Genomic DNA, 19,524 nt, shown 5'->3' with positions numbered 1-19,524 from the left:
TCAGGGACAGCAGGGAAGAACAGGGAAACTCTTTCTCAGGCATTTACATTTGGTTTTAATAGTCAGGGAGCCTTTTGGATGCATGGGTGGCATCCACACTTTTGCCCTGGGAAAAAAGACGGCCTGGGCTCCATGCTGACATCTTCGGGGAGGCAAACACTGCTGGAGAAAATGAGGTTTTCCTCTCCTTTTGGGCTGTTAACACCCTGCTTGATTTAAATGGAAGCTAACAGCTAGAGTGCACAGTGCAGAGGACTGACTTGCAGTAGGGATATGAAAAAAACCCTCAGATACAACTTATAAGGTCTCTCTCCTCGCAGGCAGTCTTCCTGCTGCTTCTCAGCATCACAACACAGAAGCTAAAACACATTTTAAGCCACATTCCCCCTGCATCTGCCCCCCACAACTGCCAAGCAGTCTTGAGATTGCAATCCTTTGGGCCACAGAGAGTCCTGCTGCCCCAGTGACTTCTATTTAGACCTCAGCTGGTTCCCCAAGCAGGCGACTGGCCACGGCTTTCGCCAACTGCTGGCACCATCTGCAGGCCCTGCAAGTAAGGGGAAAAGAACCACTCAGTAAAGTTCCTCATGCTTCCATTTGAGTCTCACTGCCAGTCTAATTGGGGAAGAGAGATTGCCATGGGCTACAGAAGGGTGAATTTGGCAGAGGCACTGAGATCTGCACACCACTGCCTTAAGAAAGTCCTGAGGTGCCACTTCCAGTGTGTTGTCACATGGCTAACTCAGATTAAGCTTTGTTCCTCACATATGGATGGGATTAGGATTGTGAACACCTCTGAAAATGTTAGCTTCTCCTCCTAAAAGGTTATTTTTGGCTAAGAGGGAGATGGAATGTAACTCCTTCTGGAACATTGCCCATGTCATCTGTTACAGAGAAAAAAAGAAGGAGGCTTAGGACTTGGCTGTAAAAGCCCTGCCCATGTGACTGCTTTTGCAACTGGACCGTCTGTGTTGCATTTACAGCTCCTGAGGTTTAGATTGCAACAGAGCAAGTGCAAGAGAATATGGTAGTGCCTCCTGAACCAGCCAACCGGACATTCCATGCACTCACCCTTGACTTTCTGAAGGACCCGTGCTTTGACGCGATCAGCGTTGCTTTGCTGGATGGTGCTTGCAGGAGCATTGTCTTTTGACAGCACCTCTAGTGGAGTCCTCTCTACCAAAAGCAGGGAGTTGAGCATGATTTCAAAACATTTTGCAATGTATGAGTCACCAATAACTAGCCAAAATAAATTATAACATTGTAAATCAAAAGTTAACCACTTTTTAGTAACAAAAATCCTGAAAAACTAATTAGCAACAGTAGGCACCTCTTGCCAGAGTGAGGAAGGATTCTGTCCATGTTTCAGGAGGTTATGGGTATCCAGTTCCCCTAACCAAACTCTACCCTTGCATGTCTGCACAAAGCAAAACAACTGGAGCTGACAGATGTTCAGTGCAGTCTGTCAAGGCTTGGTCGCCTTGCTGAGGCTTGGTTTGGACATGGAGCTGTCTAAATGACTAGACTGAGATCAGTAGCTTGTTGCAACTGAACACTTTCTCCCCCTTAGATCACAGAGGCATAGCTGGGGCAGTGCTCTGCAAAGGATATGCCTTCTTACCCATCAAAATCTACTTAGACCATATTAAAAAACCCCTATGATCAGATTGCTGGTAGTTCTGATAATTAGCCTTTACTCTGGCTTCTTTCTCATATGACAATCCATCTGTCCCAACAGGGCTGATGCAGGATGTCACCAGCACCTCTTCAGCCCCTACCTGAAGGGTGCCCAACGGCAACCTTGGCCTTCACAGCAAAGGGTATGCTGCTCCCAGCTTTGGACTGATGGAAGAGCCTAGCTTGGCACAGGTGGTTCTCACAAGCTTTGTCTGTATCAGGGCTTGAGGGAGTGCAGTGCTTAGCCCTGAGCTCTGAAAGACACTGAATTAACCTCAGTGGCAGTGTGTCTCCCCTCTGATTGTTGCCACAATGTACCAAAGAGATTCCCTTCCCACCTGTCTGGCTTAGCTTGCTATTTTGTCAGGAGGTCAAGAGCATTACAGAAAGATATTTAACTTATTCCCTCATGCAATTTGTACTATGTTTCTCTCTCTGTATTTAAAAACCACCCTAGCTCCACCGGGCCTATGCCTTCTGCTCAACCCATCCCCTTTAGAAGGAAACACAAAAGACCTACCCTGTGGAAAATTGGTTCCAGAGAGCGAGATCTTTTCTTGAGGGCTGTCCTCTCAGCAGACATCTCCTGGTCTCTCATGTTCCTCAGCACTTCCCTGGCTGAGGAGCACAGCTGGCTACCAGCTGCAGGTTCCGACAGCAAACCCCCAATACGTGCACTGTCTCTCATCTGACAATCTCGGTTGGAACTGGCCTCCAGATACTTCAACTCAAGCTTATCATCCTGAGATAAGTGGGCTGAGGAGACTTTGCTCCCAGGATCACTGCGCTGGGCTCTGGAATGGCAATGGGCTGCAATGAGGGAGATGCCTTTGGTGTTGACAATTTCCTCCAAGGTCTCCAGACTCAGTGAAACAGCAGCAATGCCTGCAGGTGATTTTTTCTCATGCAAGTCTAGAGAGGTGGGGGAACACAGACTGGGAATCATCTTTCCTGTGACAACACATGTTGGTTTCTGCTAAAAATCAAAGCAATTGCAGTATAATCTGCTTTTCATTCAAAGCCTTTATACATTTCCCCTTCAAAGCACTTTCAAACATTTGAAATATAACAATATTTTGGGGGAAATTTAATGTAACAACTTCTGCAAACAGAGAAACAAAGATAAAGCTTTTTGACTTTTCTATCTCTCATGTAGAGCTACAGCTACAAAATCAGTCAGCTGGGGAGCAAGAGACTGATGAGCTCCTGACTTTTGCTCTTGTTCCAGGATGCTGAGTGAAATCCATCTTACCAGATAGTCCTCACAGTCCTCAATGGCATAAGAGGAGGTGATCATCCTGAACAACACAGGTCCACACACACTTTATTTACAATCCATCACTCCATTCAACACACTGGAGACACACACAGGGAGAACCCAAATTGGAGGCATAAGGAGGCATAAGGCTAAGCTTTGGACTCTTAAGTGAATCCCGGGCCTTAAATCCAAGGCTTGAGGAATAATTTTATTGCCTTTTGTGCATGTTCTGATGTTGCAAGAGGAAAGTGCTAACCCCTACCAGTGTGCCTTGAATTCAGTTCCTACCACACTGACCTGTTGAAGTGGGCCTTTTGGCAAAGCAGAGAAAGGTGGACTAAGATGGGTATCCAGGGACTCCTCCTTCCTACAAAGTGTCATATTAGATGACCTACAGTTGCTACTGAGAAAAGAATGGAGGAAAGCACAGGCCCTTGATCAACAGGGAGAAATGAAACATGTCCAGCTGAGATCTCTCAATCTCTGGGGGAAGACAGAAGCCTGGTAAATGGAGTAATAAAGTACAAAGCAAAGAAAGACTTTAGGATTCACAAAGGAGAGAAATTTTTGGCACCCAATTGTCACCGACTTTGTTGCTTTATTTGGTTTAATTGTTTGCCAGTCAACAGAAGCAAATTCAAACATCTCCCATATCCATCTCTTCAGAAAGGGTCCCTGCTAAAACACAGCACTACTTTGCAAAAGCAGTATACCAAGACAGTTTTCTTACATTTTCCAGTTTTATATCACTCAGCTTTGGGGACTTATCTGGGAGCTACTGGGTTCCCATGCCCTAAAGAATAAGTTTAATAATGAGAAAGGTTCACATTACCTGTCTGACTCAAGAGAGATGGAGGGAATGCCAAACTTCACCCCTCACAGATGATCCTTCACATTCCCAGGTAGACCCTTTCTGATCTCTTCTTTATTAATATCCAGATGCTGACTTACATCTAGAGAAGGGCTGTTGTGGGGCTGCAGGATGAGGGAAGAATGAGATCCTCAGCAGATTTTTCTCACTAGCCCTGGCTCCCAGCCTGTGGGCCCAAAGACACTATTGATACCTCATGTGCTTCTCCATAGTTCCAGCCACCTGCTATTTGCTCCCTTCCTGTGGAAGGGTGACCCAAGAAGATTAATCTCTGATATAACAACATAACTAGCATTGAGTTTATTATTCCAAGTGAAACTCAGCTCCTTGCCCTGTTCATTATAGGCTGTCAGAGTAAACAGGAGACGCTGCTGCTTTAACTCCCTGCTGAAGCCTGGCAATTTCCTGGCAGCCCCTTACTGTCTCAAAATACAAGTTTTCAAAGAGAAAGAGGCCAGCAGCATCCTTCCTTCCTTCCTTGCAGGAAAGACATGAGGATCTTGATAACTATGCCATGTGCAAACAGAGGCCCCCAGCAGTCACTTGGAGAGTTGCATGTTTGTCCATCTTTGCTTGTCTTTTTGCCACCAAGCCAGTTCTCTCAAATCTGATGCAACAGCAACTGGGAGGAGGATGAACACATTGGCTTATGCACAGCCCTGCCTGGGTCATTTTCTGTCTGTAAAAGCCTTATTAAATCTCCAAGTCAAAGGGAAAGAAGGAAGGAGAACACAGTTTGACAGACAACATATTCATAAAACAAAGGTTTGTACAGCTCCTGATTGGCACCTAGACCCAGCCAGGCTTTGGGTGTCTGTGGCCATGACATAAGGTCATGGGATAGTGTGGATTCCCTAGCACAAGGGTTTGCTCTGCTTTAACCCAAGCATGCTAGACACCACTGAATGGAGCAGAAGCAGGTGGTTCAGCATCCCCTCCTCCAGCTCAGAGAGGTGCAGGTGGTGCAACCTCGCCAGTGTCTCTGTGACAGGAGTATTCTGGGCTGGAACAGAGACAGGAAGGGAGTTAAAGGTCACTCACAGAGAAACAGCTGAGAGCTGTGGAGTCATGACATCTAAGACAAAGTTTTCCAGGTGGATCATTCAACAGTTTGCCTTCAGAAAACAAAGCTTGGAGATAATGACAGAGCAGCAGCAAAGGTGCTGCTTTACCTTTTATTAGCATCTGCTGCTGCTGAATAATTTCTTCACATAGTAGCATGTGCTGCTGTAGTTGCTGGATCACAAAATCTTTCTGGCACAGTAGATTCTCCTTGTATACTGTATTTGCCTGCAGCTCTGTGTTGCCAAGCTCAAGCTCATGGACTCTGCAGAGGAGCTTTAGCACCTCCTGATGATCCTCACCAGTGATATGTCTGTGAAAAAACTCCTCCATCTGAGAAGCTTTTTCCCTGGCATTTGCTAAGAGCTGCTCCTGCTCTGTCTGAAAATGGTAGATAGGAGATTGCCAAGGCAGCTCATCTTCTTGGGATAAGGCATCTGAGCAATTCTCTGCTACATTCTTCACACTGAGATCATAAGCCACATCCACAAAAAGTATTTTGCTTATTCTGCTGGCAGCCAGCATGCTTCAGTCATGGTGAAGATGGCAGATCTATCCAGACACACAGTTCTTGCCCTGAACAACTCAGACCTCAAGGTTAGCCACCAAAAAAACATCCCCAAAGTGATCACCAGAACACTGAACAACCAGTCAGTGACAAACCCTCCAAGTGTCCCTGAAAGGGGAAACATGAAGAACTAGCTCACTTACAGTTGCACAAGCCCAGTGAGTGCTTTTCCCTCATCCTAAAAAACCACAGAAACAGAAGCAGGATGCAAATCTCAACGTTCCCATGCTGCTTCCTTCAACAGTCCAAAGTGTTTTGGAGTCCAGCAGCAGTACAGGGGCCATGCTGCTTTTTTGGTGCTGGCCCAAAACCACAAGAACCTCTCTGAGTTATGCTGCTACCATCCTGCCTCCAGGCTCAGGACCAAAACCTTCAGCTCCTCACCTTCAGTGCTGCCGTCCTGCGCTGTTCTGCCAGCAGCAGGTTGACCTCTTATTTTGCTACTGGAACTTCATGAGGTTCAGGTGACACCCACTTCTCTATCTTCCTCTGTGTTTTCATCTTTCTCCTCCTTTGCTGGCTTGTCATACTTGGATGTACCCTGAGCCTTCTCTCATTCCCAGCTACCAGCAAAATAATAACCAGAAAGGAACTTCTGGGACATGGTTGTTGAACATACTTGACATACTTGTTGAATACCTTTAATGTTCTGACGACCATTTGAACTACAAGTCACCCAAATCCTGCGAAACTACACAATTTACAGAGACATTAGGTGAGTGACTAACAATAATGGGAGGGAACTGACATGTTCTTATAGTTTATCCAGAAGAAAAGGATGCTGCTGCTTTTTATACACACACACACACACACACACACACACAGAGTGACTGGGCTACAGAAGGACCAACAATCCCAGTCTGCCATCCAGTTTTTCCATTAAAACACAAGCCCAGAATAAGGTCAAAATAGAGGCGAAGTGTCTGCTGTTTATACTTTTAGTCTTGAGCTTAAAACTTGATACCAGAGGTAGCTGACTTCTTTACAGAGCTTACATCAGTCAACTGCACTGCAGTGCAGCACGTTATGCAGGCTACAGTCTCCCTACAGGCATCAGGAGGAATTGGTGATATGTTTTCCAACAGCAGAAATCACCTACTGCAAATATAGCACCTTGATATGAGGCTCAGAGTTGTACAGACTTAGAGACTTCATCTACCTTAAATCCCTGGGTACCTTTTACAGACCACAATACTCCCATATTTTCCCTCATCACAGAGGTAAATCTCAAACCTACACTTGACCTCATCCTTTGGGCATTTATGTTGAGAGGACCATGGGATATTGGTATTTCCCACGGTGAGTTTGGAGATCCATGTGTGAATGGTGCTGAAAGCTAAGGAACTACTCACGCTGCAGTTGTTAGCAGGTGCCTGCAGGTATCCACATGCAGCTCATTGTTGGTATTTTCCAGCTCTATCAGGCTTTGAAGCATCTCCATTTGCTCCCTGAAAGCCCCAATCAACTGCTCCTGAAAGGCTTTCATTGCTTGACCACTGTGTGCCCCAGAGTCTTGGTACCTTCCTGCTGCAGGAGAGGACATTTCTGATCCAGTGTTAGGCCAAGTAAACTTCTGCCAGCTCCCCACAAAACTGATCTGGGGCCAAGATGCTCCATCTACATGTTAGAAGGCATTTGTATAGGACTCTGCTTCATTCTCCAGTCTCTTGAAGTGAATCATGTGCTTAAGAAACCTGATATATCTCTATGATTGCATTATGAGTAATAAATAGGTCTCACTGCTACTGCTTTTGTGAGTATTAAAAGGATGCTGCATTGCAGGGACATCTCTTCCACCTTCCCACATCCCAAAAGAGAAAGGCATCTATTTTCTGTGCTTGTTATCTAGAAATGACCTTGGGTATTGGTAGGAGAAGCCTATTCTAACTCATGTCTTGTCTGTCAGAAGTTGACTATTTTTATTTCGTTCCTTGGCAGACTCACTGACAAAAGGAACAATCCCCAGGGCAGAACAATCAGCATTTTAAAAGCTTTGCTCTGCCCTCCTCCATATTTTTCTTTCCTTATTTTCTTGGTTTTTTGTTTTCAATTAAGTGTAACAAGCTACCCAACAGAGCTCCATGTCCTGACACGGCCACAGAGCCCACAGCAAATGCCACTGCTTTCTGTCAAAGCTCCTCTCAGGGGCAGGTTTGTAAAACTGAACACATTTTACTATTGAGGAAGATGCTGAGAAGGCTGAATGTCCTGTTCAGAGTCCCATAATATCAGAGAAAGGCTTACAAAGAAAAAACAACTTCAGCTGCCCTGCCTGCCTCCATTGCACATCAGACTGATTCTCTACAAACACTGCTGATCCGGGTTTCTCAAGCATGGAGGCCCCCCAAGTGCTACCACAACGCAGCTCCTCTGCAAGCTCCCTTCCCTCCAGATGCCTCAGGATAGTTCTTGCTCCTGGCTGTACCTTGCAGATCCCCAAGGTTGGAGCTGACTGCCTGTTTCTCCTGGTTTGGAACCTCGGCCTTCAGGCACTCTGTCTCCCTGTGGAGGTCTGTGATGATGCTGGTGCACTGGTCGATGTGGTAGGAGACGTTCTGCAGGTTACATTTTACCTGGTGAAACAGAATTGGTGAGCATTTGTCTCATGGTCTGTTATTGGCACAATGGCTGCAAACAAAGCTAATGTTTTCAGTTGGGGGGAGGGGGGCACTGAATCCTGTGATGGGCAAAAGTTGGCCCTCAGGAGTGGAGGAAACCAGTGGTTTTCCCTAATTCTGGAAAATTCCCAAAAGGTAACAGAGAAGAGCCTGTGCAAACAGGGAAAATAGAGATCCACAAAGAGTAAAAAACTTGTTGTAGATTGTTTTTCCCCTTTCTTCAACCCACAAGCCTCTCCATTTTCTTTCTGCAGCCCCTCAGTTCCTCTTCCAGGCCCAGCATCCCCACTGTGACACTCTCCATTCATCATCCTCCCAAGAGTTATCTTCTAACCACTATTCCTTATGTTCTACACCCAGGTCATACCAGGCACATAATCCTCTCTGCCTTTCCATTATTCTGCTCTCTTGTTTTGTCCTTCATATTCCTCTTCTCATCCACAATTCATGCAATTTGCTTTCTGCTGTTTGCTTCATCTGCTTCTCTTTTGTCCCTCACACTGAAGCTCTACACCATCCCACCCTGCCCCCTCCTGAAATTTGTTCTCCCTTCTTCCACTATACTTTCTATTTCCACTTGGCAAGCTTTTAATCTCCAGCCACCACCTCCTTGTCAATTGTTTGCTTCTTTACCTGTGTCTTGATGTTTTTGGCTTGGTAGGCATAAATTAAAGTCATTCGAGATTCTTCAAAGGAGGTACTGGCTGGGCTGATATGTGCAAGCATCACAGTCCTGCTGTTGCCCCCTAATGAGTCCTAGAGGGATGCAGTGTTGGTGTGGTTAGTATGGACAGACAGGAGCTTGCTGCTCTGTGGTTACCACTGTGTCTGGGCACTCCTGTGGTTCATTGAGATTCTGGTGGAGAATCCCAATTAGCAGGGAAGGAAGTGCTGCTAAAAGACCATTCATTAGGCCTGCTTTCCATCAACAGCAAAATCAATAAGTAATTAACTTCTTACATGGTAAGGGTTTTTTTGCAAGAAAATCACAATTTCCACAAATGTGCTGGCAGCTCCTCAATGCTGCTCACAACAGAAGCCTGCCCTTTTCTCCATCCCTCCTCCTCCTCGCCATCCTCTAGAGAACACATCTGCAGCTCAGCACCAAGGCCCGAGGTGAGGTTCATAAATGAAGTTGCAAAGGATCCATAAAATAATCAATGTAACAAAGGGTCTGTCCACAACCTTTCTGATTTCCTAAGGGAGAGACAACTTGTGACATCACACAGTTACTCTCAGTCTCTTCCTTCTGTCCCAAGAACAAATTTATTGGCCAATTTCAGCCAAATCTTATAGAAGGGATTAAACACTGAAAGACTTTAATTTCATTTAAAAAAGAGAAAACAGAGAATCACTTATCACCCTTGATCTTAGAGACATACAATTCAAAGCTGTTGGATTTCCTTAACCCTGTAAGAGATGCTTCCACAACAGCACAGATGACCACGTTTACTACAGACAGCCCTGCCTGAGTCAAGCCTGACTGCATTGTAAAGCTCACGGGAGATGCCAGAGCAGCATTCCAAGCTGGGCAATGGGTGAAGACAATGCACAGAGATATTCAAGGCCCAGCCCCAAAGCCCTGGTTTGGGCAGTGACAGCCCAGGCTCCTCATTGACAGGCAACATACAGTACCTTCATCAGGCATGTGAGCTTGCTGTCACGTTACACATGAAAATTGACAAAGTGGCCTCAGTTTCCCCCCTTCTCACTGATGCAGTTGCCCAAGGCCAGCAGTGAGCGGTTGATGTGAGCTCCTTCCTTCATCCTCTTGCCCTGGTTCTAAGTCTGTAGGGAGGGAGGAGGGACAGATAGACAAAGCACACACTCTAGAATGATGGGTCCGCACCTGGGGAAGATGTGTGGCATCACTGGGGATCAAGGCTTGGATGCCAAAGCAATGACTCCTGTAAAATCAACCTGAAAGTGAAAGGTTAAACCCCACTCTGAGGCACAGAGGTGCTGGTAGGAGTACATTTCTTGGAAAAGATCACTCACCTCTGACCTCCTCATTCTTAAAAGACAGCTCTTAATGACCTTCTAAAGATTATTTCAGAAATTAAGACACATGGCTACATCACTCCAGAACTGCTGTTCACAGTAGAAATACTGGATGTGTAAAATCTCCCTCCTTCCAATCACTTCCCCGAGTTCCAGTGTTTCCTCTTTCCTGGAGGAGCCAGCTGCCTTATTTTCCACCCACCAGCATCCCTCTGTTCCACTGGCACCAGCTTTCTCTGACAGCCCAGCTGATCCCTGTCTAACAGACCTCATCTTCTCGTCAGATATGAAATTGGCTGCTGCTTTTTCAGACCTGAGAAAAGGCTGCACCCAAAAGCTGGTTTACTTTTTTCCAATTACATTAGTTGATCTAATAAAAGATATGACCAGTATAATCAAAGTTATTTTCAGATCGTCTCAGGTGCAAACTACTGCTCCAAAGCAATAGAGAAACACGCAGTGCGGTTTCCCCAGGAGTGCGGACAGGTATGCAGACCCTTGATGGGAATCTACCCCACTTCTACTGAAAGTTGCTGAGCTCCAGCTGTACCTGGGCTGCTCTTTCTGACTCCTCCAACTCCATCATGAACAACTTTCCAGCCCTCACTTCCTCTATCTCCTGCTTTCATCTTCTCTGTGTCACCGTCACCTGCAGCACCGCGTGCGAGCGGGAGGACGCCTTGTTGGCAGCAGTGGGTTCTTGGGTGCGTTGCTTGTTTCCTTTCATTAGCAGCTGCGTGATCTAAGTGATGCAGAAAAGCAAGCTCTGCCCAAGCCACAGCATGGCCTTCCTCACAGACCGAGCCCTGCGCAGGCAAACTGGTCCTGCTCATGCTGACAGGAATTCTGCTGTTTGTTTTCCCCAGATCTCCCCGCACTTTGGCTTGGGACCTTGGAAATGTGGGTTTAGAATCATAAAATCATTGAATCATCGATTCATTTTGGTTGGAAGAGACCAACCACTAACCTCACACTGCCAAGCCCATCACTAAACCATGTCCTTCAGCACCTCATCTATAGAATCACAGAATCATTTTGGTTTGTTGGGTTTGGGGCTGTTTTCCTGGGAGGCCTGCTTATTTGTGTCCCAGACACACCTAGAAGTGCATATCAGCATAGCTTGAAGGTGTTTCATTGTTTCTTCTCCATCTCCAAATGGTTTGTTGACAGTGTGCACAAGTCAAAGTACTTGTCCTTCCAAGACAGCAGCACGCACCCTGGGGAAGCAGAGCTAGCAGGAGGTTTGCTGGGCAATTTAGCCTGGGTTCTACTTCTCCTGTGGCTCCATGATCAGTCCTCCTCAGCCCTACTCAGGTTAATCCAGTTCCACCAAGATCCTGCTACAAAATGTCCTGCTGCTGAGCAAGGCACAGGCAACAGGAAACTGTCAAGCAATTTTCAAGCACAGATGCATGAAAACACAAATCCCCTCCCTTTCTCCTCATGGCAGACCATAGACCATGGTACCTCCTGAGTACTTATAATGGAGACTTTGGTAATTCCTGATATCTGGATGCTGCCTCTGGGGTCCTCTCTCAGGTCTAAGAACCCCGAGGATGGGTTCAGGAGGTCACAGATCACTTCATTGTAGATCTGAAGAAATGAGGGGTGGGTGTGAGGTTAGCATTGGATCCTTAGATCTGCCTCAGACTCCCCACTTCCAATTACACCTGCTCCACAGAGACTGGATCCAAGGAAACGCAGACACTTCACCTCCAGGGGGTACATGGAGACTGTGTAATCCATCTCCTGGGTGGTAGCTTCAAGAGCCTTAAAGAGGTCATCAAGAGTGCAGATGTAAATTCCTGGCTCACAGTCTGTCCCGAGCATTGTGTAGGTTTTTCCTGCTCCTGTTAAAGATACAAAGAAGAGCAGCCAAGTCCAACCTGGATGTCAGCAAGTTATTACAAAGGAAGCCTGGTTCCTACTAGTTTCTGTCCTTCATCCACCTTCATCGTCCAGTTACTACAGTTTCTCACCCCACAATGACACTGCGTCAGGAAAGACATGGCACATGGCATCCAAAAAGGATGAGGAAGAGGACATGCAGATGGGCAGATAGGTTAACTGCTCACCCAGGTATTCAGAGACAGAATAGAAATCTATTTTCATACAGCCTGTAAGTGCTTTCTACAGCTATATCTGTTCTCCTGAGACCAGTCTCCACTGTAGCACAGACGCCCTCATCTTCTCCTTTTTAATGGGAAAATTAGTCTCCACTGAATTCCACCTCAATTAAGTAACTCCTCAAACAGGGCAGCTTTGTTGTTACTTTAATACTTAAAGGAGATTCACCTTTCCCAAAGAGAGTGGTATTTTAATGCTTCAGTCTTGTCTTCACAATAAGCAATTAATTGACACTATAGCTCATTTCTGGTTTGTACAGTGACATTTCATTCATCTGGAGCAGTATAGCTACAGGGACTACTTTACCTGTTGGACCATATGCAGAAATGGTCGCATTGTAACCAGAAATGACTCCTTCTATCAGGCTTTTGGTCGTGGACAGGTGTACTTCCTCCTAATTGAGTCAAAAAAGCATAAATTTCTAGTCAGGCACAACAGCTGTGCAAGTAATCTATACCTAATTGCATTCCCTATGATTTTCTTACTTTGTTTTACAAATTTCATGGGCTTTGGAATGATTTGTGAGCCATTTGAATTCTGATACATCATCAAAATGGGCAGAAAAGCAAAGCAGTTTATTGAATTTTCTGAAGGCAGGCAAGATGCAGGATCTTACTAAAATAAATATCCTTAAATGTGATTATTTTCTTGGCCTCCAAACACAGAATGCATTCTTTTTCCTTTGTGTCTGCTGAATAAGGGAGTAAATTCTCTCCCTGACCTTATCCTTTATTGAGGAGTGCCACTGAGCCTCCAAAAATATCTTAGGTAGCATGTAAGGGTGTTACACTGAGGTTTCATGGGAAAGAGAACACAGACAACCAAATTGCTTGTGAGAAGCAAGGCTGCAGTCATTCCATGGTGATGACAACATGCAGCTGCTGATGAAGTCCTTATACTACACCTTACATCTGTCTGCAAAACACAGTTCAGTAAAAATACCTGAGGTCACTTTCCTAGGCTTTGAAACAAGAGGGACACAGGGAAGAAGTGTGTGAGCCATGCATCCAAGCAACACGGCAATGATCTCATTTACTGGAGACCTCGAGAGACAAAGTTCTGCTCAGTGTGCTGCACCTGGGGAGTCCCGAGCTGGGAGGGAGAGGCAGACTGAACACTGCATATGGCTCCCCACTCTGACAACAGGAAAACCCTCACAGTCCTCTCATCTTCAGCACCTTCACCTTTTACCTGAGTGATATGTGGTCTCTGGGATGTGCAGTTCTACTCACCTGCTAAAACGTTCATTTAAGCAGGGAAAACAATTTTAATGTCAAGACTTTTGGTTAAAAGAACAAAAAAAAGGTGGGGAGGGAGTTGGAAGATGTTACTTGAGTTGCTCTGTGATCAAAAACCATATCAAATACAAATGTTTTCTCCCGGGATCTGTTGGCTCGCAGGACATCATCTGGATCTTCGCTCTTCCATCAGAACCACTCTCTGTTATAAGAAAAAGTCAGAAGAAGAACCATCATGTCTGGGTTTGGTTAACAGCCTCTTGGGATTTCTTACAGGAGGAATGTTGCACTACAGCTTTGTGTAGAAAACACACTTATTGTGCACAATGCTGAGGCTGACGAGCTGTGTTTTGCAACTAATGTCCCAACTTCTGTAATTTGGAGAACTAGCAGCTGCTGCAAAATGCTGCTGAAGGTCCGTTGTGCAGAGAAACGGTTGCTGGCAGTGGTGGTTGTAAAGACATGAAACCCAACCAATCCTCAGGAAAGCAGGAGGGGATCAGGACCTCTTGCCTCTATTTTCAGCTAATATGCAAACAGAGAAGCTGTAAAAGAAAACCATTGAGCTCCTTGGAACAAAGGTACCCAAAGTCATCTTCCAAAGGCTTTCCTGAAGGACTGATATCTGCATTGCTCAACAGAAACTTCAATTCCAGTTCTGGTAAGGTAAAAACAAAGGTGGGAGAGGAATTGCAGTAGGTTACAGAACTGATTCTGTTTCTTCCAGTCCCTTAGAATCTATTTTAGTACATAATTAGCACAGTACACAATTACTGTGGAGAATAGTATTGTTTCTCCTCCACTGAAACAACTCAGGAGGAGATGCTCAAGCCTCAAGGGAAAGGACAGAGAACCATGTGCCTCCTACTCCAGACCAATTTTCACTCTCTTTCAGGTAAACAAACCAGTAGATAAGCACTTCTAGCATAGATCAGCCACCACTTGACCTACAGAATAACTGCATTGGTGTGTCAGGCAAGGGAGAGAGGCAAGTGTCTAGGACAAGTGCCCACGGGCGTTCAGGAAACGTCAAGATTTCGGGTTTTCTTTTCCTTTTGCATTTCCTGCTAAATTCCAAGACTCTAAAAACTATCTCTATTTTTTATCTGCAAGGAGCTCTGAAGGAAACTCCTGGTCTCTGCTCTGTAGCACTTTCAGGCCCCTTTCACTCAGTCCTTGGAACGTCCAAATTTTGCTCAGTGTAACCATGCATACAAAAGAGTCCTCCTCTTCCCATCTGGGGCTAACACCTTCTCTAACTAACAGTATTCTAAAAGCATAAGTCTTCTGCTATTGCACAGAAGCATTAACACATAACAAGACACTAACAGAATCAATTTTGAGTTAGTATTAATAAGCAGGCAGAAGTAGTTCTAAACGAGTTAGGCTGGGGTAAAAATAGCAGGGAACATGATGTAAATCAAAATACACCAAGAAATCTAAGTACTTCAACTGCCCAGTCAATTAATTTGCTTTCATAATTACAGTTATTTGCATTATTAAGAGAACCTCATTCTCATAGATAGAAGATACTGAGACTAATGTAATGCACATTTCCTTCTCAGATTTCCATTAGAGAAAATAGACCTCAGGGCAAATGATGCAAGTCTGAATAAGCTGCACAAAAACAAAGCTGATATCTTTGCAAGGTTAATGTCTACTTTAAAAAAAGGAAAGAAAAAATAAAATAGATGTTTCACCAGTAAGGTGCTAAACAAAAATTGCATTTCTAAGATAATCTGTATAGAACAGAGAGTCAGGCTCTCTTTGCTTCTAAGGGCTGATATCATTTGGGTATTGCATGGAGATGAGACAAGATACAGAATTAGAATGCATTCAGAAAGCGTTCAGCACAAGGCTGAAGCACAATAGAAAATAATAGGATTTACATTGGGAAAGAAGGTAAATAACAAGGGCACAATAAAAATATGCAAACAGATGTAACAATGTAGAAAAGGTAAGTGGGGACCTCTTGCAATTCCTGCCTTTTAAAAAGAGGAGCAAGAGGTGAAAGATGCAGAAGTGGAGGCAAGAAGCTCCACTCACAGAGGAGGCTGCAGCCCTGCTGTGCCACAGCAAGGCCAGGATTTTGCAGGACTGGAAAGCAAGTCTCTGTATGTGACCCAGGCACATCTGCATCCCCATGATGAGGGCTCTCCTGCAGCCCAGGCTTGATCCCTCAGCTCATCTGCTTGTCCACTCTGTGGGCAATGAGGGCAGCTCTCTCCTCTGCTTCTGCTTTGCTGATGGAACAGATGTGGAGGGCCACCTACACACACACAGCACACACACACACACGTGGCTTACATGTGCTGAGGCCACCTGAACTTCCCTGCAACAGGGCTCAGCTCTGTGGAAACATCAGCAGCATCTACTGCTTCTCACTGTATCTCTTCCGCTGATCAGTCTTAAAACCTTAAGCTTGGGGCCTGGAGAGTTTAAGGAAGTTTATGAACTTTAAACTAGTTAATTTTCCCATGATTTGCATTTTTTATCTTGACAAATTCTTCCTCCCTCTTCCCCCGTTTCTGTCTAACAACACAGCAGGACTCCAACTGATTGACAGAGAAGGTGGCAGAATGTACTCAGCCGTGTCATTGCTGCTGCCAGCAGGAACCTTTGGAGATCTGAGACCATGGTACTAGCAGCCACAGAGCTGAGCTCTGCTGTTCCCAAAACACTGATTAAAGTTAGCCGTGACAAATAAAGGGAATTGCATTTCAGTAAGTACCCATTTTGTTTAATCCCAGGTAGCAATCATTATGAGCCTGTTCAACCAGATCAGAGCAAGTTGGCCCTGATCTGTGCAGGTCCCGCAGGGTTCCTTAAGAGCTGGAATTCATTGCAGGACTGGGGCGATTATACAGCAGCAATTAACTGCCAGTGCCTTGTGCCATGGCTCAATCAGTCAGAAACATGGTTACTCCATTTGGAAACACAGGCAATAATTTGACATCAAGATTTAAAACACACACGCTATAACTTGTCAGTATTATTAATGTCCAAGAGCATGGATATTTCAGCCTGTTTATAGGTGAAGCCATAGAGAAAATGTAATCCCCCAACTGATCCATGACACCACTTGGGCTCCCTGAAGCTGGGGTCCTGCTCTGGCCCTGACTCACTGCATCTGGGGGTGAGTTGCATAGTCCCAGATCCCAAACCTGTGTGCCCAGTGGAGGGTTTCCAGAGAAGACCACCAATTCAAAATACCACCCATAAGCTCCCCTTGCCATCATAACTAATAACAGATTTGAAGCATTCTATTTTCACCTTTCCATGCCTGTTTTGGCTTTCATAAGCTACAGCGGCGTCCCCTTAGCAGCTCCTGGCAGGAAAGACGATCTTAGTAAAACACTGTTTAATGCACATCAATAATGTATCGTCAGGAGGGTGTGCAAGTGCAATTATTGACACAGACTTGTTCTACAGCCCCATAGGTCACTAGTTTCTATGGGAACCAGATTTATTTCCACCGTGGCCTGGGTTTGTCAGGGATAGGGTTAAGTTTCCCCAGGCACATCCACCGTGTATCTGTTGTTCTCTGTATTCGTTTGCTGTCATTATGACTGCTTATATTCTCTTTGTGTGTTGTTCTATTAAATTTAGTCTAGGTAAGAGGAAGCTGGGGGACAAATCTCATTAATATTTACAAATATCTAAATGGTGGATGTCAGGAGCTTGGAACATCCCTTTTTTCTGTTGTATCCAGTGACAGGACAAAGGGTAATAGAAAGAAGCTGGAACAGAAAAAGTTCCATTTAAACATATTGAAAAACTATTTTCCTGTGAGGATGAGGGAGCCCTGGCACAGGCTGCTCAGGGAGGGTGTGGAGTCTCTTTCTCTGGAGATCTTCAAAACCCACCTGGATGTGTTCCCGTGTGACCTGATCTAGGTGAACCTGCTTCTGCAGGGGGGTCAAACTAGATGATCTCTAAAGGTCCCTTCCAACCCTACCATTCTATGATTCTATGAAATTGTCCTTATCTCCTCCCCATCCTGCTGAGGTGGGGAGGAGTGGGTAACTGTGTGGATCAATTATTGGCAGCTGGGTCTAAATCAAGACACGCAATAACAAGTCAAGCTGTCGATTTAATGAGGGTTTCATGAACAGCTCACAGTCTTTAGCACTGTTGTAGATGCTTTTGAGTAGTTCCAGCAACAGCAAAGGAACATATCTCAGAGTACAATCTTTGCTTCTCAGCTTTGGATAGCATTTAATATTCCCAAGAATGCAATGATTAATTTGGCTTTGTCATCTCCCTAAAACCATCTGAGGGATATAGTTACGAGCATGTCATTACCATGGGCTGAACTCAGAAGCATTTGAAAATACTATCTTGCACACCATAATCCCAAATCCTGCAGGAGGAGTAGGGGACAGTGCAGGTATCTCTTGGACAGCCTTAACCTCGGGAACAGTCAGGTTAATCACCATATTTGGTAACCTGAGCCACTGAGGGTAAGAAAACAAACCCAAATAAGCAGCATGTGGGTTACACCAAGTGCTATGGCTTTTCCTTGCATTACAGAGGAATGCAAGGTATTCTGGACATTATTGACTTTATTTTAAGCAATTCCACTTTGAATAGAGGTTTCTGTGTGTGCCCCAGTCATGTTTCAGTACATTGTGAGAGTAATGCTTCAGTTTTACTGAGAGTCACAGGGCTGAAGGTTGAAACTTGGGAAAGGACTACATTTTCAAAGCCACCCTCTTACTCAGATCAACAGAGACATATCAAGGCTCTGGAGCAATGGTGAGGACTCTGACAGGACTGTAACCCCAGCTGCTTGTTGCTACTGCTCAAGGACTAAGCACCACCTGCCAGGTTACCCAGCCTCACCTCCTCTACTGTATATCTTTCTCATCTGCATGATACTTACACTCAACTTTTGTTTTGAAACCAAGAACTTTACACAGAGAGCAAGTCTGGGTTTTGATCTCTGGGCCACAAGACACTAGAAGACTGCTAGCAAACATGGGAAAAGGGTGGCTGAGCTGGGTACAACCCAGCTGCTCCTCCTCATCCCCTGCCCATCCACGAGCAAGAGGATTCACTGTGAGCTGCTGCTCCTTCATGGCCGAGGTGCAAGGAGATGCCAGCTCAGAGCTGGGGGACTTGCCCAGGGAGGGACACAGGGAGTGGGAGCCCTTCAGGAGGCTGTGAGGGCAGGAAGCTGAATGGTTCTGTGGCAGCAACAGCTATCCCCCAGGGAAGGAAGAGAGAGGCTGCACCTGCACAATCCCAGGTGGGAGATGACTGCAGGGACAGCAGGAGGACAGGCAGTAGTGAAATGCTGAGCTGCAGGGCAGGAAGGGGTTGCAGAAGCTCCCTCCTGATCTGGGCTGCAGGAAGTACTGTGCCACCACTGCCCCTTGCACAGGACATGGCAAAGGGTCAGGATAAGCCAGATGACTGATCTGCAAACCCAAAGTAGATTTTACATGCAGATCCATCTGCACACACCCTTTGTGAGCAGGCCACACAATTCATTTTCTGCCCTCTGCAAAGTCAGATTTCTCCTTCCACTACGATCTTCTGACCATCATCAGGGCCTTCTGACCTGCCTCACTGGCCACCCTGGGGTACTAGGGCAGCGAGGTTAACCCACCTTCTGACCACTCTGACATGTTCTCTGAACACCTGGGCCATACCAGAGAGGGAGAGCGCCCTGAGGTGTTCACTTGGCAACCCCAGTTGACACCAAGGGACAACCACTGCTGGGAGCTTCTGTACTTTTTTTGTTCTCTTCCTTTTTTTTCCCTTTCTTCCTTCTTCCCTTTTCCCCCTCTTTTCTTTTTTTCCTTCCTTCCTTTTTCTCCCCCCCGCCCCTCCTTTTCTCCTTTCCTTTTTCTTCCTTTTTTTTTTTTCCTCTTTCATATGCTCTTCATCTCCCTTTTCTTCTGATTTCTCACCATCCAGGGGCTTTATTTCAGCTGCAACTGGATCAGCCTTAACAGGGGACCACCTCATGCTACTTGCCACACAGCTTACATGACATGGACCATGATGAGGGCCTTCTGCCACCAGTTCCTGCCTCACCAGCCAAGCACTCCAGGGCCTAAAGACCACTCAGGGGTGTTTGGGCAGCAAGGTTAATT

General features: G+C 45.6%; 1 protein-coding gene across 1 annotated transcript; it reads right to left on the bottom strand.

Moving 5' to 3' along the window:
• Window positions 1–470: 470 nt before the first annotated feature.
• On the bottom strand, window positions 471–18,501 carry LOC104558447 (kinesin-like protein KIF19). The gene is given in 18 exon segments (XM_061992066.1): window positions 471–547; window positions 1,072–1,176; window positions 1,779–1,842; window positions 2,198–2,589; window positions 4,979–5,376; window positions 6,789–6,948; window positions 7,798–7,813; window positions 7,857–8,009; window positions 8,688–8,810; window positions 9,690–9,842; window positions 10,606–10,797; window positions 11,523–11,648; window positions 11,769–11,905; window positions 12,489–12,576; window positions 13,514–13,601; window positions 14,006–14,078; window positions 15,605–15,689; window positions 18,481–18,501. Coding segments are annotated over 18 exon segments (2,451 nt in total).
• Window positions 18,502–19,524: the final 1,023 nt, after the last annotated feature.

The sequence above is a fragment of the Colius striatus genome, chromosome 3 (genome assembly GCF_028858725.1).
Source record: "Colius striatus isolate bColStr4 chromosome 3, bColStr4.1.hap1, whole genome shotgun sequence".
NCBI lineage: Eukaryota > Metazoa > Chordata > Aves > Coliiformes > Coliidae > Colius > Colius striatus.
Note: the sequence above shows the minus strand (reverse complement) of the source record. Positions and strands in the feature narration are given on the sequence as shown.